This window comes from Fundulus heteroclitus, unplaced genomic scaffold (genome assembly GCF_011125445.2).
Source record: "Fundulus heteroclitus isolate FHET01 unplaced genomic scaffold, MU-UCD_Fhet_4.1 scaffold_59, whole genome shotgun sequence".
NCBI lineage: Eukaryota > Metazoa > Chordata > Actinopteri > Cyprinodontiformes > Fundulidae > Fundulus > Fundulus heteroclitus.
The window spans coordinates 323,838-345,924 of NW_023397022.1; the positions used below are offsets into that span (position 1 = coordinate 323,838).

At 48.8% G+C, this 22,087-nt stretch overlaps 2 protein-coding genes and 1 pseudogene across 6 annotated transcripts; 2 read left to right on the plus strand and 1 right to left on the minus strand.

The window, feature by feature from the left end:
• Positions 1 to 1,454: 1,454 nt before the first annotated feature.
• LOC105918503 (GTPase IMAP family member 8) lies at positions 1,455 to 7,040 on the plus strand. 2 transcript variants are annotated; one of them, XM_012853593.3, is made up of 5 exons: positions 1,455 to 2,541; positions 2,616 to 2,732; positions 2,821 to 2,968; positions 5,083 to 5,643; positions 5,741 to 7,040. In XM_012853593.3, the coding sequence occupies exons 4-5, from the start codon at positions 5,085 to 5,087 to the stop codon at positions 6,610 to 6,612; spliced, it is 1,431 nt and encodes a 476-aa protein (XP_012709047.2). In that variant the 5' UTR covers positions 1,455 to 2,541; positions 2,616 to 2,732; positions 2,821 to 2,968; positions 5,083 to 5,084; the 3' UTR covers positions 6,613 to 7,040. The 2 variants fall into 2 exon arrangements, with proteins under 2 accessions (XP_012709047.2, XP_021166822.2); XM_021311147.2 differs by having other exon boundaries at positions 2,864 to 2,968.
• A 2,969-nt stretch (positions 7,041 to 10,009) lies between these two features.
• LOC105918487 lies at positions 10,010 to 16,227 on the plus strand. 4 transcript variants are annotated; one of them, XM_021311155.2, is made up of 6 exons: positions 10,010 to 10,465; positions 14,056 to 14,149; positions 15,150 to 15,443; positions 15,615 to 15,785; positions 15,859 to 15,966; positions 16,047 to 16,227. In XM_021311155.2, exons 2-6 carry the CDS (start codon positions 14,095 to 14,097, stop codon positions 16,097 to 16,099), a joined length of 681 nt encoding a protein of 226 aa, XP_021166830.2. In that variant the 5' UTR covers positions 10,010 to 10,465; positions 14,056 to 14,094; the 3' UTR covers positions 16,100 to 16,227. The 4 variants fall into 4 exon arrangements, with proteins under 4 accessions (XP_021166830.2, XP_021166831.2, XP_021166832.2 ...); XM_021311156.2 differs by having other exon boundaries at positions 15,615 to 15,776; XM_021311157.2 differs by having other exon boundaries at positions 15,660 to 15,785.
• A 3,144-nt stretch (positions 16,228 to 19,371) lies between these two features.
• On the minus strand, positions 19,372 to 20,794 carry LOC118561257 (annotated as a pseudogene).
• Positions 20,795 to 22,087: the final 1,293 nt, after the last annotated feature.

The window sequence follows — 22,087 nt, forward strand, 5'->3', positions numbered from 1 at the left end:
ACACACACACACACACACACATTCTCTGAGCGCATGAAACACGTAAACACAGAGATTTATGGAGGAAATGTGCTCTGAAGCTGAAGAGAGCCGGTCAGCATGCTGAGGTCAGAGGCTGGAGGACTTAACCACCACCACAGAAGAAGAGGACAGGAACTGGACTCCACTGAGCCTCACCTGAGCGGTCTCTGATGTGAACGGAGTAGAAGGAGCTGGTCTGCAGCAGGAGGACCAGGATCAGAAGAGCAGAGCGAGGCTGGTCCATGCTGGGAGGGATGGAGGCAGACGGGAGGACTGATCCAGACTGACTGAGGCTGGAGCTCCAACTCCTCCACTCTGTCATTATCTCCTCCCTCTGCCTCTGCCTCCGTGTGTGTGTGAACTCAGTGAACACATGTTTGCCCATTTCTCCACCAAAGTGAGGACTTTTGTGTAAAGTGAGGACCTTTCTTCGCTGCTCACCTTTGCTGGCCAAAGGGTTGAGGTTGAAATGAATAGAAGTCAAGGCAAGGTCCTCACTCTGTATGTAAAACAAGGGTGTGTGTGTGTCAGTGTGGTTAAAACTTGCAGAAATAATTGGGTGTTGTGACTTTAGTCTGGAAGGAGGCAGCCTCTCCGTGAGACAGCGCCACCTGCTGGAGAACACCTGTACACGCAGCCAGAGGCTGATGGAAACCTGTGAGGAAAATGATGTTAGAATCAGCCTTAAAGTTACATTTTTAAGGCCGCGCTGTCTGGGTTTTGACCAACTAATAGCTTAATTTCAGATATATTAAATGATCTTTCAGGACAATATGCAGCTCTTGATGCTCAGTGCAGACTTCCCTCAGAAACCTTAACCTGAGAGGGTCAGACCTAAATGGGTCCCTCAGCCAGAGGCTTATGATGACGGGACAACCTGCGGTGAAAATGACAGAGTCAGCCTTTAATTTGCATTTTAAAACTAATACCTGCACTATCAGCTTCTGCAGATGACACAGTGGCTAACAAAGATATCTGTGAAAATATAAAGAGGATCATCTTTAGACGGAGAACAGGAAGCTGTTGCAGCAGCAGCTCAGCTGATTACATTATCTTCTAAATCAATTGATCAGAATGATAAATCTATCTTTTGGATAATTTGCACTTTATTAAAGACGTATCATCTCTGCCGACAGTGTTTATAACTAAATACGCTTTACAATCCAGAATAATTCAGCATTTATGTGCAAATATAAAGAAAACTACACCATACAGTAAATGGTTTAAAGCGTATCTCACCCCATTTACAACTTTGTTTCACAGATAAACGAGGCCTAATGGAACTACTTTAATTTTTACATTTTCATGTGAAGCTCTACATTATTTGTCTTTAAACCCTCTGAGGGTTGAATGGTGGGTATTGCCATGGCCCTGTGGCCCTGTGGTCCCGTGGCCCTGTGGCCCTGTGGCCCTGTGGCCCTGTGGCCCTGTGGCCCTGTGGCCCTATGGCCCCGTGGCCCTGGATGGAGTCAGAAACATGGAGTCAGATCCTACAGCGTTCTTGACATGAACCACAAAGAGACGCTTTCTGCTCTCTGGATGTTTTAGTTGGTTTCTGTGAGGAGGCTGTGCTGATATGTCATGTCATGCAAAGGATTGTGGGATTCCTTAAGGGTTCTTAGGGCCGCTAAGGGACGTCCCGATGCTCCTAGGGTAAACTAGCCGTGAAGGGAACCTTACAGGCTCCTTTCCTGCCTCCTTCCTGACTGACTGAACTATTCAGACTCTCTGATCATGGAGACGCTGATGGATTTCTGCTCTGGCTGAAGAGTCCTGGATCTATGAGGGTGTTCAGATGGAGCCTTTGTTCAGGTTAGCGGTAAGATGTTATTTATGCACAACTTTTCCCCACATGGATGAACCTTGTGGAACAACAGAGTAAATTCAGAACACCTTATTGATCAATAATGTTTAACCTGTTTTCCCAAAACCGGCATTTAATAAGGACATTAACTTAACTGACAGCAAATCTACTAATAATATGATCAACAATGTCTTGTCTGATAATTCTCATATGTTCTACTACTGGGATAATCTAAATTTGTTTTTATGTGGTCAAAATGTTATTTCTTAAGAATAACTATCAAAGATACATAAATGCCAAAAATCTAAGTTTTCCTTTTTTTGTTCATTAATGACTTTAAACTGTTTTTAATCTCTAAAGGTAAATGTTAAGAAATGTATCTCAACCTTTACCATTTTGAAGTATAGCAACTCCTCCCACGTCATCCGGTGCCACCAGGCCATGTGGGGGTTTATTTTAGCCTGAATGCCCAAATGTACGACTGCACCTGAACGCACCTGCGCCCCCTGAGCGTAGAGTCGCAGCTCGTCGGGAACGCGGCTGCGCAGTCGGTCTAACACAACACCGGAAGTGACGAACCGAAAGTAAACCAACTTCCAAAGGTTCGTCAGCGGCTCTTCTGGGTTTTTTGTTACCTGAACAGGTGAGCTCAGCCCGGTCCGGTCCGCGTAACGTCAGAGCACCGAACCTGCGTCCAGCTGCTCGGTTCGGTTCAGGTGTGTATGGACCGTTTATCTCTGCGGCGGTTCTGATCCAGGAGATCAGTATCAGTCTGGTTCTGTATCTGCAGGTCAGGTGGCGGGTTCTGGGGACCGGTTCTGATAAATCCTACATCAGAACCGATCAGAACCTCTGTTCCTCTGAGCAGCTCCAGGAAGAAATAAAGAGAAAGTAAAGATGACAACAGGTTGGTTGAGTTAACACAGCTTTGTCTGTTGGTTCTGGTTCCGGTTCAGACATGTTGGTCTCTGTGTTGATGGTCGGTTCTGCTCCAGATGACACCTACTTACTGCTGAGTTCTGGTTCCGCTCATAACAGAAGAACCCGGCTGGATCCGGACTGGAGACGAAACACGAGGTCCAGTTTCTCCACGATGGTGAAGACCTGAGGAGAAGATCCACCAGAGGGACCAGGTTCTGGCAGGTATCCCCGTCACACAGTAACCGGACTCGCGTTCTCGTCAAGTCCGGTCTTGGCGAGAACACAGGAAGATCGGACTTGAGGAGAACGCAGCACGTATTGGAACAGCAGCGTACGTGTGACGTCATCAGACGCACAGTTCTATTTATATACTACACCACAATAAATGTTATTGAAAATGTTTTTCAAAACAACATTTTTAATTTCTAAAAAGCCTAAAAATTATCTTGCCGCGGTGCATTCTGGGAAAGCGGTCAGTCTGAAGAACGCACAAGTCTGCTCTGATGCATGCTGGGTAAAGAGGGCGGGGCGAGAACAACATCCGGGGATGTGGCGCGTTCTGAGGCTGATGTGTCACGAGAACATGAGAACGCTCTAGAACACATATTAAGAAACGGCCCAGGACTCTCAACTCTCACGCCTTTCACTGACTTCACACGCAGCACACGGCATTTCTCACCCATAAAAATAACACTGGTTCATCTGGGCTCCGGATGATGCGTTCACAGCTCTGTCCAATCAGAGCTCAGTCTAAACCCGACTTCTGTGGAGCTGTTTGAGCTTCTTTCACAGCTTGTGGCCATCAGTAATTATTCCTGCTACAGTTGGTGTTAACAGAGCAGCAGGAAGAGCGATCAGAGTTATAAATAATTCTGATCTTAACCAGCGGTGAAAGTAAGCCGGTACCGTCCGGTACTGCGTACGCAGCAGGGAAGGAGGAGAGCTGCTCCCAGATGAAGCCTTCATTCAGAACCAGTCATGCTGCACGCTGGATCAGAAACAGATCTGCTGACCAGATACAGTCTAAAACGCCAATTAGTCTGTTTATAAGTTCCGTTCTTATTAATTTGCTGGTGAAGGTTCTCAGTCATCAGGTCATGGTCATTCCAAAAAAAGGTAAAAAACAAAGCAACTGGACTTGTTTTCCGTAGTTGAAGACGTTTCTCTTCCTCTCCAGGAAGCTCTCTGAATTCAAAAAGTCTAGAGTAATGTGGAGTACCAAGCTTTATACTACTGCCAAACAAAGGCCTGTAATGGCTTAGATAACCTGCAGATTCAACAGAAACAGGTCCACCCCTTAGTAATGGGCGGTCGTTAAAGACATTAAGCCAGCAGATTGGACCGAAACTGGTCCACTCCTCTGTAACGAGGAGCCAATTGTATAAAGCTTAAAAAGTCCTACATTTCCTATAGGATTCCCAATGTAAGACTATTAGTGGACTAAAAGCGAAGCAGAAAGTAATCATTCTGTCCGTCCCGACCACAACCAAAACGCGCTCAGAGAACAACTTGAAACTCAGCCTTCAGCTTGGTAATTACGCACCAGAGCGCCCTGCGCCATAGAGGAGATTAGTCTGGTCAGGGCAGAGACTGAGATGGGAAACCTGTCGCTGTGAAAGGTGATGATGATGATGGTTATAAAGCTGAAAAGAGGTAAACATCAGCAGCTGGATCAGCGTAAAGACGCAGCGTGAACGTCTGAGTGCTTCGAGTGTTACAGCTGAGGGGAAAATGTGGGACCAAACAGGCTTGATGAAGCTCAGCCTGATTCACCAATGAGGATATAGATCTACACTGATTAAGAAATACATAGATTAATGTGTAACAGTGTAATAATACGGTCATAATTTAAAACTACTTTATTTTATTCAGTATTATTCAAACAATTGTGTGTTTTTTTCTGTTTTAAGCCACTAACTGAACAATAGCGTGTTAACACTTCTTTCACTTTGTAACAAAAGTGATACGTGTAAACGTCCATGTCTGGTCGGATAACAATGAGACGGTTGGAATCAGAACCGGTTTCATGTTTGCGGCACAAACACCGCTCACACCGGGGAACAAGGAGCAGAGATTAGAACCTCTTCATGTATCGGTACCAGCAGAGAACCTGGCTTCAGAGAGTCCAGGAAGGTTCCTGTGATGTTAGGAACACGCTGCAGGGAAAGGAACCCGTTTCTGTTGAGGCCATCATCTGCTTTGTGCCGGTTCCTGCAGAGTTCTTCCTTTAGATGTTCAGCAGTAGATTTTTCACAGGTGGTTCCCTCCTGAACTTCTGTATCCTCACAGTCCAGATTTAACTAATGAACTGTTCTCTGTCCTCCCTGGATCTTCAGACATGGATCCTGATCCAGATCTCACCATCGTCCTCCTGGGAAACTCCGGTGTGGGTAAGAGCGCTTCAGGAAACACCATCTTAGGACGAGTGGCGTTCGAGTCCAAGGCGTCTTTCAGTCCCAGTAAAGTGGCCGTCAGACAGGAAGCAGGTGTGGTGTTTGGGAAACGGATCCGAGTCGTTGACACGGCAGGAATCCTTGAGTTTGAGGAGCAGATTAAGTCCTGCTGCGAGGAGGTCCTGCAGACCGTCAGACCTGTTCTGTTCCTGCTGGTGGTGAAAGTGGACCGCTTCACCACAGAGCAGAGGAAGGCGGTGGAAGCAGCCATCAGGGTGGTGGGCGAGCAGGCCTTCAGGTGCTGCTTCCTGCTCTTCACCTATGGAGACAGCCTGAAGAACACCTCGCTGCAGGACTTCATCTTCATGGACGAGCAGAGCTCCCTTCCAGAGGTGGTCCGAGATTTCTCTGAGAGGTTCCACCTGTTCAACAACGAAGACCGGGGAAGACAGCAGGTCCAGGAGCTCCTGGAGAAGTCTGGACACCTGCAGGTTCCTTCAGCAGGTAACAAGTGGGCAGGTGTTCCAGGAGGAGCCTTAAAGACCTCCTGATGGTCTGCTGTGTGTCTGTCAGTCTTTCATTCATCTGCTGTCTCATACAGGAGCTTCCAACCAGAGAAGCGGGCTGGATGGTTCTGGAGTTGGATGTTGGACATCAGAGGTCTTCAGTAACCATGTGACTGGTCCAGGTGAAGGAGGGTCAACCAGCCTACAGGAGCGGAGGATCGTCCTGGTGGGACCTGCTGGATGTGGGAAGAGTTCTGCTGGGAACACTCTCCTGGGGTTCCATCGCTTCCAGCCTGACTGCGCCTTTGATGGAGTCAGGCGGCGGGCGGAGAGCGGCTCTGCAGAGGTGGACGGGGTCCGGCTCACCGTGGTGGACTCTGCAGGACTCTCAGGTGAAGACCTGAGTCTGGACCAGCTGGTCCATGAGATCAGGACGGCCATGCGCCTGGCAGAACCAGGACCTCATGTGATTGTCCTTGTGGTGAAGATCGGCCGGCTGTCCAGCGGAGACTCCCGGCTGCTGCGTCTCCTGACCCGGCTGCTGGACGCCAGCGTCTCTAGGCACGCCGTGGTGCTCTTCACTCATGGAGACGCTCTAGGAGGCCGGAGTCTTCGGGACGCGGTCCAGTCCAGCTGCTGCGTGTCGGAGCTGGTGGCGCGCTGCGCGGGGAGACACTGCGTGCTGGACAACACCCGCACCGACCGTCTGCAGGTGGAGCGCTTCCTCCAGCTGATGGACGAGACGGTTCGAGGGAACTGGGGACGTCACTGCGGCCCAGAGACCTTAGGACCAGCGGACAGGAAGTCCTCACCTGACCCAGGCCGAGGGCAGACGCTGCGCCACAGACTCTGGATCAGATTATCCAGATGTTTGCCTGCTGGGCCGGGTCTGCTGAGGGTTCTGTCTGCAGCTGGGTCAGCACTGACGCTGCTTATGAATATTGAGACCCAGCGATACTTTTATTGACCCTAATGAGCTCCACCTGAAGTCTGAAGACACCGTAACGAGCCCCGGCTCTGATGTCTGGGACCTGCAGACTCACATCGCCTGTTTAGATCAAACTGGGCCAGAAAATCCACCGGGACCAGAGCTGAGGTTCAGAGTGTGACCTCAGCAGAGCAGCCTTCAGCCGTCGTTGCTCCGCTGACCTCAGATCAGCGCAGACCTCTGAAGCTGAGCGGGTTCATGAGACAAATGGAGTCAGCCAATCAGAACAAAGCTTCCTCATTTAAACCGTCCTATCAGAACGACTCTTTGATCAGATGCAGACGTTAAAGACGCCCTGATGAACACGGTGAATGTGATTGGTCGTCTGCTTAGATCAGTGAGGACTCTGTGGGTTTACATGAACAAATGAATGAACAAATTAATACATTTATGTTGTGTATAAATCAGATCATTTTGGTCCTTCTGTTCAGACTAAGTCAGGTAATGTGATTACCCGGTAAACTGGGACAGCTTTTACTGACTGGACTCACTGGTTAGGGGTACGGTGACACTTCCTGTTGTTGCTGCTGCATTCATGGATCGGTGGGTGTTTTAGTCTCTCAGTCTGATCTGAATTCTTTACTGTAGTTATTCTATCACCTATGGCACAACAGTGGAGCAGGAGTTTGGAGTTTGTTGTGCATTTACGCACAGTTTAAAGTTATTTAATGTTTAATAAATAACTCCGTTAGGTATTGTCTGGTGAATATCAGCCCAATCAGCTGATATCAGGACAATAGTTGAAAGGAATGATTCAAGCTCTGGTGATCTTTTAACATCAAACTCTGCACACATAGAATAAAGGAGTGACAATTTCTCTTCAAGTTCAAGAATTTATGAACAGAAATAAATGAACATCCAGAGAACATCATTATAAAATGCTGTTTATCTGAATTAACACAATATTTCAACCAACATATCCTGTCTGCTAGGCTAGTGAAACTTAACTAAAACTACAAAAAAAAAATAAAGATAAAAAGAAGCTAAGGAACTATGTACATGCAAAAGAAAACAAAAGACAAAATAAAGAATGATAATCACCATCATTAGAATGATTCAGTGAATCCTGGTTCACTGATCTGAGTTAAAGAACCAAATTCCTTTGCTTACAACCCATTTTGAGTTCTCAGGTTACAAGTTGTTCCCAATTCAGTCTGATGTTTTTCTCATGGCTTTGAGCACAACAGTTTGTCCTGTAGCGGTGGGTTGCTGGTTCAAATCCCCACTCCACCCGTCTCTGTCGCTGTCGCTGTGTCCTTGGGCGAGACACTGGATTGTCTGCTGGCGGTGGTGAGAGGGTCCGGTGGCGCCGATGTCTGGACCGTCAGCTGCACATTCATAACGTTCATTTGACTGAAGTTATTTAGAGTACGCGTGAAATAAGAGAATTAAATGTATGCAGTATAAATATAACAGAAAGTTTCTTTAGTCAGGAATGTAGCAGCAAACCAGGGGGGGTTCTGGTGTTCTGATTCTGGTCAGGCAGCGTCTGGATGGAGGGAAGCTCTGTCCTGATGGTTCTCTCTGCCGTCCTCTTCTCTACACATTTCTGAGGCGCTGCAGGTCCAGACAGTCAGAAAGTGGTGAGGATGAGGAGGAGGTTTGCTCTTCTCCTCTGACTGGGTCTGGGGGTTCTGTGACGTGGCTGGAATATCACCAAAATTAGAAACATTCTGTCCAGGAGTGATGCTGAAAAACTAGTCCATGCATTTGTTACTTCAAGGCTGGACTATTGTAATTCTTTACTATCAGGAAGTCCACAAAATGCAGTTCAAAGCCTTCAGCTGATCCAAAATGCTGCAGCAAGAGTTCTGATGAAAATCAACCAGAGGGATAATGCGCTGCTGCAGCGCCCCCTGCTGGCAGCGCCCCCCGGTGTGAGGAGTAAGAGAAGGACGGCAGCGAATAAAAGTAGTAATAGTAGTAATAGGCTTGTGACGGTTTTGATTGATCTTACTTTCTAGGTTTGTAGGTGTTTTTTATACCTATAGGGGTTCCAGTCAGGTATCCCTCCTGACAAGTAGGATTTTAAGTTTTGTTTGTTTTACCAGTCACACAAGGACCACACACTTCAAGGTGTAGACCCTTAGGTACAATGAATGACAAACAATTATTTTACACACAACACCAACAACAGAAATGTTTGTTCCACAGTTTTTTGTATTTTTTAAATGTCCGTTCAAAAATAAACATAAATCCCTTCCCCACAAAAAAAGTCCTTATTTCCTCCCAAGTAGGCAGGCTGCCCCACAGCAAGAGCTGTGAATAAACAGAAATACATAAGAACCCATACACAATTTAAATTCTACAATACACCAGCAATATCACAACATCACAAACAAAACATAAAAAAAAATAGACTTACAGATCAGGAGATGGAAATGTGGCACACAGCAGAAACAGGAACAGGTTTTCTTTTGTTGCTTTCACTGGACAAATATATTTACATTTATTTTAACTTCTTTAAATGAGCACTGTTATTAGTTTTGCTTAATTTTAGGTTTTTGAATAATTCTAAAACTTAAGGGAGATTTTGTATCTGTGACGTCATCAGCTTCAGGTGACACGACGGCAGGGCAGGAGCACAGAAATGGATGTATTATTTATTGTTTGGCTTATTTTTAAATGATCCGTGAGAGAAAAATCTATGTAGCAAAGAGAATTCATAAAATACAGCCTGAGGGGTTAAACAGCCTCGGATTAATTATTTTTAAAGCCTCTGTCTGGTCATGGTTGTTTCTGTCTCTTGTCTGTTGAGACGCTGACATTTTTTAAACTGGAGTCGGGACCCAGCTTGACCTGCGGACAAATCAGGTGAGTGCATGTGGTTAGGGGCGTGGCCGGGGCGTGGTTAGGGGCGTGGCCAGGGCTGTCAGAGGACAGGAGGTTAGAGGGAGAGAGGAAAACGGTGCAGCCAGCTCTGTGCAACAAGCAGGTTGTCACAGGCTGATTAATACCAGTAAAAGTAGTAAAAATAGGCTGATTAATAGTAGTAAAAGTAGTAAAGTTGGTAAAAGTAGTAAAGTTGGTAAAAGTAGTAAAGTAGGCTGATTAATAGAAATATAATTTGTAAAGTAGGCTGATTAATAGAAGTAAAAGTAGTAAAGTTGGTAAAAGTAGTAAAGTTTGTAAAAGTAGTAAAGTAGGCTGATTAATAGAAATATAATTTGTAAAGTAGGCTGATTAATAGAAGTAAAAGTAGTAAAGTATAGGCTGATTAATAGAAGTATAATTTGTAAAGTAGGCTGATTAATAGTAGTAAAAGTAGTAAAGTTGGTAAAAGTAGCAAAGTAGGCTTATTAATAGTAGTAAAAGTAGTAAAGTTGGTAAAAGTAGCAAAGTAGGCTTATTAATAGTAGTAAAAGTAGTAAAGTTGGTAAAAGTAGTAAAGTAGGCTGCTGGATGTTATTGACTAATGAAGCAAAGGAGAGGGTTTCTTTCCAGGATGACACACAGACTCTTGACCTGAGAGAAGTTATTAACTAAATTTAAGTTTCAAACAATAGTCATCAAGCTGTAAACAGTTTAAATGTTTCTCTGTGTGACGATTATAATAGAGGACTTTCACTCTCTGACATTTTATGTGGTTTGAGCAGTTTGCAGAGATTTCATCCCTGGTGCTGAGAGGAAACCCGAGCAGAACCGCCCAGAACCAGACCCATTAGGTGGTGTCATGGTGTGATCAGCAGCAGCTTAGTGTTCTCCGCAGTTTCTCTGCAGCTGAAACTGCAGCGGTGGCAGCAGCTCCTTTCTCTTCTCACTTCCTGCTTGGTTCACTTGGGCTCCACATCGTCTCTGAACCTGCAGCTCGACTGATCTCTGGAGAACTCAGGTAAGAAGAACCACTCGGTCCTCTTTATGGGTCACAACCTAGAGCATTTTAAAAGAACCACCAGGTCTGAGCATTTACGAAGCTGCTGTAAAACATCAGCTGGTGATCAAATCAACAAAGCAAATTCATCAAATAAATAAAATAATTGGGAACAGTATTCACACTGAAACTGATTTAAATTCCAGTTTATTGTTCTTGGATCAGACTCTTTTCTCAGAGGCTATGATTGAACAGGTTGGACCCCCAGAACAACCGGATCAGACCCAAATGATCTAGAGACGAGAGGCAGCTTTCTAGATCAGCAGTGAATGTTTTATTTTTGTGGCTGTAGTGGCTTTTATCTGAAAGTAGGCTGACAGGAAATGGCCTGAGACAAACAGGGAAGATGAAGGACCAGAACTGGGACTCCCTGAACGGATCATGTGCTCTAAGCCGGCGCTCCAGTGTTAAAACCAGACTTAAAACTAACAGAATGACAAAAGGCTCGCTTTAATGAAACCAGTTTACCTCAGAACCACCGCACCGCTCAGTTAAGTCGGGTTTTAACAGGCGATGGTTCAAAATGGATCACAGTACGAGCCGTGGGTCCTCAGGTGGCTATCTTAGTTTTATTGTTAATAAAATAGAAGTTTAGAGTCTTTGATTCATCCCAGCAGATGCACCACACCTAGACCCCCGGCAGAACCAGAACATATCTGTCCTGGCCTTGGAGCAACCTGGGATGGTCCAGAACCAGAGACGTCTGGGGTTCCTCTGTGGAGCAGTTAAACCCACAACCTGATCTCAGATTGGCAAAATAAAACGGATAAATGGTGACCGGGCCGGGTTTATTCTGCAGTACTGCAGCATGCACCCACTCCCGACACGCACGTTCTACACCGACCCATGCATCGGTAGGCAACTTCAGTGCCTTGCCTATGGGCACATCAAAATATGCTGGAATCGTACCCATGACTACTGAATGTGTGAATGGATGGACCGGCCTGTGCATTCAGGTCAGATGTTGTCAGTGAGACCTGGGTTCTGAGCTGCAGAATAATCCGGTTCTGCTGTGATGGACTGCAGAGAACCGGCCCGGCGGGTCCGGATCGGTTCCACTGGTGACAGAGAGGGTGTCGTTACGCCACCAGGCTGACATGTTGGTGAGGCAGCGGCTCACAACCGGTCAGACAAAATTAAATCTTCACTGTACAGCAGAACATATGCTGTCGTTGTCATTAGATAATATTTAGATAAATCCTGGAGTTAATTTATTAAGTATACTAAAGAAATATAGTTTATAAAAAGTAAACTTCAGGTACTCTGCCTCATTAAGTATGAAACAAGTATAGTTGTGGTACTTTTAATAAAGTACTTTTAGCTGAGGGATGTTCATGTTACCAAACAACTTCCTGAGATAAAAATCACAGATAACGGCCGTGAAACAGAACCGTGTAAATACCTGATGGATCAGGAAGTGGGTGAGAGACCAATGAGCAGCTTCTGTGGAGGTTCTTCCTGCTGACGGACCTGCTGGTTCCTGCAGAGACCCTCCTGACCAGAACCTCCGCAGCTGCTTTCGCTTTGCTGTCACAAGCTTTAATTAACTGCTGCGGGTTTATTCTGAGACCTGCTGCTGTTGCTGCTGAGGCGTCTATGTCTGTGCTGTGGTTCTACGCCTCAGACTAAACTCGCTTCTAAAAGCGTCAGTCCGGCTGAGCAGAACCCAGAAGGAGAACCTGGATCAGAACTATTAAAGGTCCAGAGGTGCGCGGTAGAACCTGATGGTTTTACTTTCTGCTCAGACTGAGACATGAGACCCAAACTTCCTTTAAACTCTCGTCTCGCTTCTTTGGGCTTCACTCCCACCAGGCTGAGGGTGCTGGCATCGCCCCCTGCTGGCATCGCCCCCTGCTGCAGAGCCCCCTGCTGGCAGCGCCCCCTGCTGGCAGCGCCCCCTGCTGGCAACTTCCCCTGCTGGCATCGCCCCCTGCTGGCAGCGCCCCCTGCTGCAGCGCCCCCTGCTGGCACCGCCCCCTGCTGGCAGCGCCCCCTGCTGGCATCGCCCCCTGCTGGCAGAGCCCCCTGCTGGCAGCGCCCCCTGCTGGCAGCGCCCCCTGCTGCAGCACCCCCTGCTGGCAGTGCCCCCTACTGCAGCGCCCCCTGCTGGCATCGCCCCCTGCTGGCAGCGCCCCCTGCTGGCAGCGCCCCCTACTGCAGCGCCCCCTGCTGGCATCGCCCCCTGCTGGCATCGCCCCCTGCTGGCAGCGCCCCCTGCTGGCAGCGCCCCCTGCTGGGAGCGCCCCCTGCTGGCAGAGCCCCCTGCTGGCAGCGCCCCCTGCTGGGAGCGCCCCCTGCTGCAGAGCCCCCTGCTGGCAGCGCAGCCTACTGCAGCGCCCCCTGCTGGCAGCCCCCCCTGCTGGCAGCGCCCCCTGCTGGCAGCGCCCCCTGCTGGCAGCGCCCCCTGCTGGTTGCGCCCCCTGCTGGCAGCACCCCCTGCTGGTAGCGCCCCCTGCTGGCTGCGCCCCCTGCTGGCAGTGCCCCCTGCTGGCAGCGCCCCCTGCTGCAGTGCCCCCTGCTGGCAGCGCCCCCTGCTGCAGCGCCCCCTGCTGGCATCGCCCCCTGCTGGCATCGCCCCCTGCTGCAGAGCCCCCTGCTGGCAGCGCCCCCTGCCGGCAGCGCACCCTACTGCAGCGCCCCCTGCTGGCAGCGCCCCCTGCTGGCACCGCACCCTGCTGCAGCGCCCCCTGCTGGCAGCGCCCCCTGCTGGCAGAGCCCCCTGCTGGCAGCGCCCCCTGCTGCAGCGCCCCCTGCTGGCATCGCCCCCTGCTGGCATCGCCCCCTGCTGGCAGCGCCCCCTGCTGGCAGAGCCCCCTGCTGGCAGCGCCCCCTGCTGGGAGCGCCCCCTGCTGCAGAGCGCCCTGCTGGCAGCGCAGCCTAATGCAGCGCCCCCTGCTGGCAGCGCACCCTACTGCAGCGCCCCCTACTGCAGCGCCCCCTGCTGGCAGCGCCCCCTGCTGGCATCGCCCCCTGCTGCAGAGCCCCCTGCTAGCAGCGCACCCTACTGCAGCGCCCCCTGCTGGCAGCGCACCCTACTGCAGCGCCCCCTGCTGGCAGCGCCCCCTGCTGGCAGCACCCCTTGCTGGCAGCGCCCCCTGCTGGCAGCACCCCTTGCTGGCAGCGCCCCCTGCTGGCAGCACCCCTTGCTGGCAGCGCCCCCTGTTGGCAGCACCCCCTGCTGCAGCGCCCCCTGTTGGCAGCACCCCCTGCTGCAGCGCCCCCTGCTGGCAATGAATCATGTGGACTAATTCACCGTGACGTCACAGGTGTGCTGAGAGCTTTAGGAACAAGCAGGTGTGATCCTGTCGGCCATGTTTACCAGGGCACTGACGATGAGAATGAGGAAAAGCTTGAATTTGTGCTGCAGACGGTGATGAGTCCCCCAGGGGACGGTTCTGTGGGGCAGAGGTTCTGCTGTTCCTGGAACAGACACGGTTTTATCTGATGACTCAGAAGTGAAGCTGAGGACGAACGTTTGGGTCCCGACTGACTGGAACTCACGTGACCCAAACCCACTCTGACCACTGAGACTGTGTGCTTCCTCTCCACAGAACCGGATCTCTGAGGGGCGGAGCCAGCAGCGCCAGAGCATGCCGGGTCTAAGCTGGGTGATGATCCTGATGATGACGATGATGAAGAGAGACAGTCAGTTCCCTGAGTTTCACTGTTTCATTTTCTAATAATTAACCACATTTTATCAGGCTGTCCTTTTGTTTCCTGGGCTGTTTGTCGCTCTCCCTCACTAATTAGTCACTAATTAGTGACTAATTAGTGACTAATTAGTCACTCCACCAGTTATCCTGCCTTTATTAACGGTCCCTGCCTTAGCGCTGGACGCCTCCTCGGCTCTCTGATACTGGACTGTTTGATTCTTTTTGGACATTACCCCCTACACCAACGTTCTGTTTAGTGTTTTATTTTTTTAATAAGCCTTTTAAAGCCACACCATGTCTGGCTGAATCATGGGGTTCTCTGGTTATTACAGTACAATCTGGCCGGCGAGGACGTCACCGTCTCTTCCTCCTGTCATCACACCACAAACCAGAATCCTGTGGAGCATTCACCGCTTCCAGCAGCAAAGGACTGAATTTATTTTAGTGTCTGTCTCAGGAAGGAGGAGGACTTCTCCTCTCCTCCACTGAATAGATATCAGCTCCTCATCCTCTTTCCTCTGACAGACCAAAGATGTTTCCATGCAGAGACTCCTTCGTCTGTCATCTACCGACGCCTCCTTTCTGGCCAACTTTCAAACATACTAAATATAGACACGTTCTGGATACAAAACGAATTTAGTGCAAGGATTTGTTCACAGTGTGTTTATTTCTCCACTATTGTTATAGGATAAAAAAGCAAAAAGCAATGAAATGACAAACCTAAGCTTAAATAAAACTAAATAACAGATAAAAAATTGGGAAATTGTGTCAAAATCTTTCTTCAGCCCTCTCACCCATTGACAGCTGGAGATAGACACCAGCCCCCCCCCCCCCATGATAAATGTGCATAAATGATGGATAGATTAAGAAACAAAGCTTAGAGTTACAAAGGGTTCAGTGAAGGATGTGGGTTGACATTTCTTTAACACTAAGCTCACCTGGTGAACAGGTGAGGTACTGATGCATCACATGTTCTCTGTGTGCGACCCCAGCTGCCTCTGCTGACATCATCAAAGTATCTAAGGTCAGCGGTGAGGAAGCGGTGCTGCGGTCCGGCTTCCAGGAACAGATGTTGAGGACCAGACAAGATTTCAGGTGGACCCACAGCAACCTGCTGCTCACCAACAAGTCCACCAGGTGTCACCACGGCCGCTGTCAGCTGCTGCAGGACGGATCGCTGAGCTTCAGCGCAGTCCAGGCCGCAGACTCAGGAAGCTACACCCTGGAGGTCTACGACCACCACGGGACAATCAAAGAGAAGAAGGAGTTCCTTCTGCAGGTGACAGGTGAGTCCAGGACTGCTGGCTGACGTCAGCTGACGAGTTAAAGCAAAACACCAACAACCTCCATAAAATGTCTCCAACATTGACAAAAACCCACCAAACATCATCTAACACACTTCATCACAGCCACCAGCACGAAAACTGACAAACCCTGAAATCCTCCAATGCTAACAGTTAGCAACCAGAACCAACGGGTCGACCCGACATCTGTGTCCCCAGAAAGCCCCACTGTGATGATCTCCATCATCTCCTTGGTCATCCTGCTCTTCCTGCTGCTTCTCTTCATCACCGTCTTCATCCTGAGGAAGAGGAGGCTCGGCAGGTCCAGGACCTCAGGTGCAGCAGGTGATCAGAGACGGTGGACTCAGCAGGTACTTCAACTGGAACACGGTGTGAGTAACTTCTCACTGTTCTTCAGATCCTATGCAGGAGACCAGCCTCTACATAGAGATGCGTGGTAACCATGGTAACCATGGCACCAAAGACAGCCAGGAGGAGCAGAAGAAGGACGAAGAACCAATTTATGGTAAATAAAATAAAATAAACTCCTGAGTCAGCTGTGTTGGGTTAAACTTGGAGCTAATTAGCTGACTTCAATCTCCACAGTTCCCTGTAATCCTGGGATTCCTGCTCAACCGCCTGAAAACATCTATGTGTGACGACCAATCAGAGCCCTGCAGCCTTCCCACACTCAGCTGTGATTGGCTGAGCTGTCTCTGTCTCTCACTGTTATTCTTTTCATCAAATAATGTCAATAAATGAAGCCAAAACTGATGGCTGATGGACTTAGAACCTGCTGAGTTTCAGAAGTCTGTCTTCAGGTCCGTCCCTCGGTGACGACCAGTTACAGTTCCCTCCGTTCTGGGTGGACAATAAGAGTCAAACTGCAGCAGGTTTGTTAAATAAATAGTAAATAATAACTTTGACGCAACTAAAAAGCAAAACCCACAAAGAGCTTCATAGTATCAAGACTCGGGGGCTCGTTAGTGCTTTAGTCGCTAAATACCACAGAGTAAAATACAACAAAACAAACTAAATCTAAATTATTTTATCCTCTCTACACTAATTTTCTTTGCCCAGACGGACGACGGTTCATTTCCCTTCAGACGGACATGAAGCGCCGTTCATCATTAATAACTGGATGAAAGTCAGAGGGAGAGCTGGAGAAGTCCTCAGGGGACCCATGCTGGGAATAGAACCCCCAACTTCCACTGTGCCACTGTGCAACCCTACCTGAAAAGAAATACAACAAATCAGATTAAATCAGTCTTTATTACGTTGGTCGACAGGGTAATGTAAGGTGTCACAAATCATGATTTAGGTACTTATAAGGTCCAATATGTCCAGTTTTGAAATGAAAACTAGCAACAATCAGCCAAGATGGCAGTAACTTGTCAATGAGACAAATAATGTGTGTTTTAGTTTTAAATACCGCAAAAATGCATTTAATTAACACAAATGACCAAAAATGGAAGATTTTCCTTCAGGTTCTCTTCATATTGACCATCAGCAGATCCACTAAGGCAGAGGTCTGCAGCCACTGTTCATGTTTTATGGGTCCCCTGCCTCCACACACTGGCCTTAAATAAATAAGTGATTAACATAGCCTCGTGAGACCATCCTGATCTCGCGAGCTTTCAAGGTTTCACTCGCAGATCAGTCTGGCTACTTTCCGTTAAAGAAAATTTGGAGCCGTTCACCAAACGAACGTCCAATCAGCGTTGGCTTTGAGGCGGGTTGAGGTGTGACGCAACGGGAAGCGCGACAGTTCAGTCTAAAGAACATGGCGGCTTCAGCCGATGAAACTAGCGTTAGCGTGGCTATCGAGCAAGTTTTATCGGAATTACAGAATATTTCTTTGCTGAGCTAACGAGCCTTTACCTGCAGCAGCAAGACTAGCTTGGCTTGTGGTTGTGTTTTCGTCGTCGCTCTGTTACGAGCAACAACGAATCTGATTGGTTTATTTGACCCGTCTATCACCAACATAGGCCAATCAGCTAACCAGTATTTTCGCCCCTTCCCAAAATTACTTCAATGCAAGGTTTCCAGATGGATATGCGGAGCAAATCTATCTGGCGGAGTCAGGTAATGATTAACAGGCCTCCGCTGAGGAAGTGAATCATTTAAATCATTTGATTCAGGTGTGCAGGAACATCTAAAACAAGCAGGGGCCCTGAGGACCTCAGCACTAAGGCATCCTCTTATCAGGCCTTCTCTCTGCATTTGCACCATGCTTTGCTGCTTCTCTGGAGTTACTGCAGTACAGCAGGAGCTCCTGAGTGCCAGGCAGTCATTTTGGGTGATGTTTCTCCAGTTCTTTTAATAATTTAGAGAGTTTTCCGTGAACCACGCCTGAAGGAAACAAGAGAGAAGAAAAGGGATTTAAGGAGGCTGAAAGTTTTGCCTTTGAAGAGTGCTTGGTTGCAGCTCTGTGCCAAGCTGAGCCACTGCATGCTCTCCAGTCATGACTTTTGTCCTGGTCAGAACCTGTAGCATTTACACAGCACTGGCTTTTAATTAGCAGTAATGGGCACAGCTAACCAAAATATTAGCTTCACTACTGTTAAACCGATAATAAATAAGGAAATATTTAGAAGCTAATGCTTCTTAGAACACAGTGCTGAGTGTTTCTGGTGATTCCTTTCCCCCTCTGTCATCATTCTTTAACAAACGTGAAATAAATCATTACTTTTAGGGTTACTCATTATTGTAACATCATTTATATATATTTAATGTGCTCCATTTTTAATTAAAAGCGCTAATAAAAATCTGTTTCATCTCTGCTGTGTAGAAACATGATTTTCTTCATACATGCTGGTTAAATGTCCCTCTAGGATTGCCATAGGGCAGCCAGGCAGAAAGTCGCCTGGTGTATTGTAGGAAGTGTTAGAAAAATCGACCCAGCCTGATTCCATCTCTCCTGAGAAGAATCCAGAAGGTTCGGTTACACTGCTAGATGAAGGGTTAGGGTCACATAGCGGCAGATACTGATAGCTGTGTCTGTTTTTGAGTAATGGCTGCCAACCGTCTGCCTCACAAGAAGAAGAAGAAAGGTAAGTTAAAAACAACACAGCTATTCATGTTTGTTTCATGACGCTAAATGTGTGTTCACACCTTTAGCGAGGCAACAGAAGCATTTCTAGCGACGCAAAAGGCACGATTTTGGTGATGAACGTAAAGTGACAGGACACCTGCGGCGAATGCGAAGCGACAGAGAATGGAGTTGAAAAATCTGAACTTTCAGCCAGGAACTGGATGCGGCTGTGGTGACGTGGGGTGAAGGACTGCGGCGGAGATGAAGCTGTTTTCAGTCAACATGGAAGAAAAGCTGACGGCTTGTTCCTACCAGCTGTGTGGGGTACTTAGCTTTGTCTTCAGCCTGAGCCTGCTCCTCCAGAGAATCCCCGTGCTGTGGAAGACGTCCTGCATCGTTCCTGTGCCAAAGACGCCGCGTCCCAGTGGCCCTCAGGACTACAGACCAGTAGCACTGACGTACCACATCATTAGAAATATAATACACCTAATGGTGCAACCTGGACACATCTTCAGTGACTCTCCCGAGATCACTGGGTGTTTCGGGTCTTTGTCATACACCCTCACTCGGGCAAGCCAGCCGGGGGTGATCAATTTCCCGACTTGTGTCCAGGTAACGCACTACGCCACGCCTCCCCCCTCCTCAACCAGAGCCACCGTGAAGCCCTTTCAGCTGCTTCCAAGATGTTCTTGGTGGCTCTTCGCCTCTGTACCACAAATCTCTAAGAGTCCAAGGACACGGTGTAGAGATCTGCCTGCGAAGCCCCTGCAGCCCACTTCAATAGGCTCGCAGCGGGCCTTCCAGCCATGCCTCCGGCACTCAGCAACAAGTTCTGCATATTTAGCCCTCTTTCTCTCCTGGGCTTCCTCTATTCTGTCCTCCCAAGGAACAGTTAGTTCAAGCAGCACAACCTGCCTGGTGGACGTTGGCATCTACGTCGATGCCAATCCGACGTAGATGCCCTGCCCGCCCTGTGGCCACTGTACCCACCAGGGTGCTGTGCCGCAGCCTCGCCTCGGCTCTCTCCACTGCATCCTTGGCACGCCACTTCCTTCCAGTGCGGACCTCAATCCCTGCTGAAGATACCTTCCCATCGGTGGAGTCTTTGTAGAGAAGGACTTCTCTGGCCCGGGCGACCTTGAACTCCTCTGTCACACTGCTAAACGGGAGTTGTAGCTTGGTCCCATGTCCAAACAGGGCAATACTGCTCAGACTGCGGGGCAAGCCCAGCCACCTGCGCAGGTACTGACTGATCTTCCTTTCAAATCCCTCCACGGTCGTAACTGGGATCTCGTACATCAGCAAAGGCCAGAGGAGACGGGGCAGGATGTTGTGCAGATAGATCCAAGCCTTGAACTTACCAGGAAGTCCAGACTTGTCGACAGCTAGGAGCCACTGGTTAAGGCTGGTGCTGGTTGCTTGCCGTGCGGTGGTGTCCTTCAGATCACCAGTGAAGAGCTTTCCAAGGCTCTTCACTGGTTCTTCAGACACGGATGGAATAGTGGTATTTCCCAGGCTGAAGCGGAAGCGGTCCGTCACCTTCCCTTTCCGCAAGACCATGGACCTGGACTTCCCAGGCTTGAAACTCATCCTTGCCCAATAGATGAGTCTATCCAGGCCTTGCAGCAACCATCTGCACCCAGGCACAGATGTAGTAGTTACCGTGAGATCATCCATAAATGCTCGGATCGGTATCAGATTTGGATAATGGGCCTCGGCACTCTACCTCTGCTGACTTCACCAACATGTTCATGGCGAGGGTAAACAGGGAAACAGAGATTCAGCCAGTGATTATTCCTTTTTCCAGACGGTGCCAATCCCCCAGAGGACACCCTAAGACTAAAATCTCCATAATAGTCCAGGATGAGATGCCGCACCTTCTCTGGGACATGGTATCTGCTCAGGGATAACTCCACCAACTTGTGCGGCATCGATCCATAAGCATTGGCAAGGTCCAGCCAAAGAACTGCCAAATCGCCCCTGTTCTCTCTCGCCTCCCGGATCAGCTGTGTCACTACACCAGTTTGCTCGATAGACCCCGGCACTCCTGGCACGCCCCCCTTTTGCACCGATGTATCGATGTAGGCGTTCTTCAGCAGAAATCCCATGAGGCGGTTGGAAACTACTTTGAAGAAGGCCTTGCACTCCACGCTAAAGAGGGAGATTGATCTGAACTGCTCGATGCTCTTCGCGTTCATGAAGACCTTTGAGAGGCTAGTCCTGGAGCAGCTAAGGCCCATGGTTAGGCCCTTCACTGATCCACTACAGTTCTCCTACCATCCCCGTCTGGGAGTTGAGGACAGCATCATCTTCCTGCTGAACTGAGTCTACACTCATCTGGACAAGCCGGCGAGCACTGTGAGGATCATGTTCTTTGATTTCTCCAGTGCCTTCAACACCATCCGTCCGGCTCTACAGGTGAGAAGATGACGGCAATGCAGGTGGAGGCACCCATGGTGTCCTGGATGGTTGATTACCTGACGGGCAGACCACAGTATGTACGCCTACAGAACTGTGTGTCTGACAGGGTGGTCAGCAACACTGGAGCCCCTCAGGGGACTGTCCTCTCCCCCTTCCTCTTCACCCTCTTCACCTCAGACTTCATTGCACTGAGTCCTGCCACCTTCAGAAGTTTTCTGATGACTCAGCAACAGTTGGCTGCATTGAAAAGGGTGACGAGAGTGAATATAGGACTGTGGTGGGCAGCTTTGTCACTTGGAGTGAGGTGAACCATCTGCAGCTCAACGTGACAAAGACTAAGGAGCTAATAGTGGATCTGAGGAGGACAAAAACACCTGAGACCCCTGTTTCCATCCAGGGGGTCCCTGTAGACACTGTGGAGGAGTATAAGTACCCGGGAGTGTACTTTAACAATAAGCTGGACTGGACTAGAAACACTGAGGCGGACTACAAAAAGGGCCAAAGCCGATTCTTCTTCTGAAGAGGCAGAGGTCCTTTAACATCTGCGGGACGATGCTGAGGATGTTTTATGAGTCTGTTGGTGCCGGCACGATCTTCTTTGCTGTCACATGCTGGGGCAGTGGGCTGTGGGCTGCTGACAACAACAGACTGAACAAAGTGATCAGGAGGACGGGGGATGTGGGGGGGGGGGGGGGTTGGACACAGAGAGGAGGATGCTGTCCAGGCTCCAGTCCATCTTAGACAATGTCTCACAGCCTCTCCATGACACACTGACCCAGCAGAGGAGCTCCTTCAGCAGAAGACTCCTCTCACCCAGATGCACCACAGAGCGCCACAGGAAATCATTCCTACCTGTGGCCATCAATCTCTACAACGCCTCCCTCAATTATCCTAGCACCCCCCCCCCCCTCTGTAACTGTCATTTATGCATTCTCTGCACTGTTCTTGCACAAGTCACCATCACTTCACTGGGATTCCCAAGGTGAAGTGATGGCGACTATTGTGATATGGTAATACCTTATATGGAATGTTGTAAATATATATATAACAATGTGTGTATTCTGGAGCATGTAACAAAAGTACTGAGTTTCTGTTTCAAGATTCTTTTTATTACTAAAATAAGTCTACAAGAAAAACACTTTTTTAAGGGAAAAGAACCTGGGAGAACCAGAGCTGGATGCAGTTAGTTATT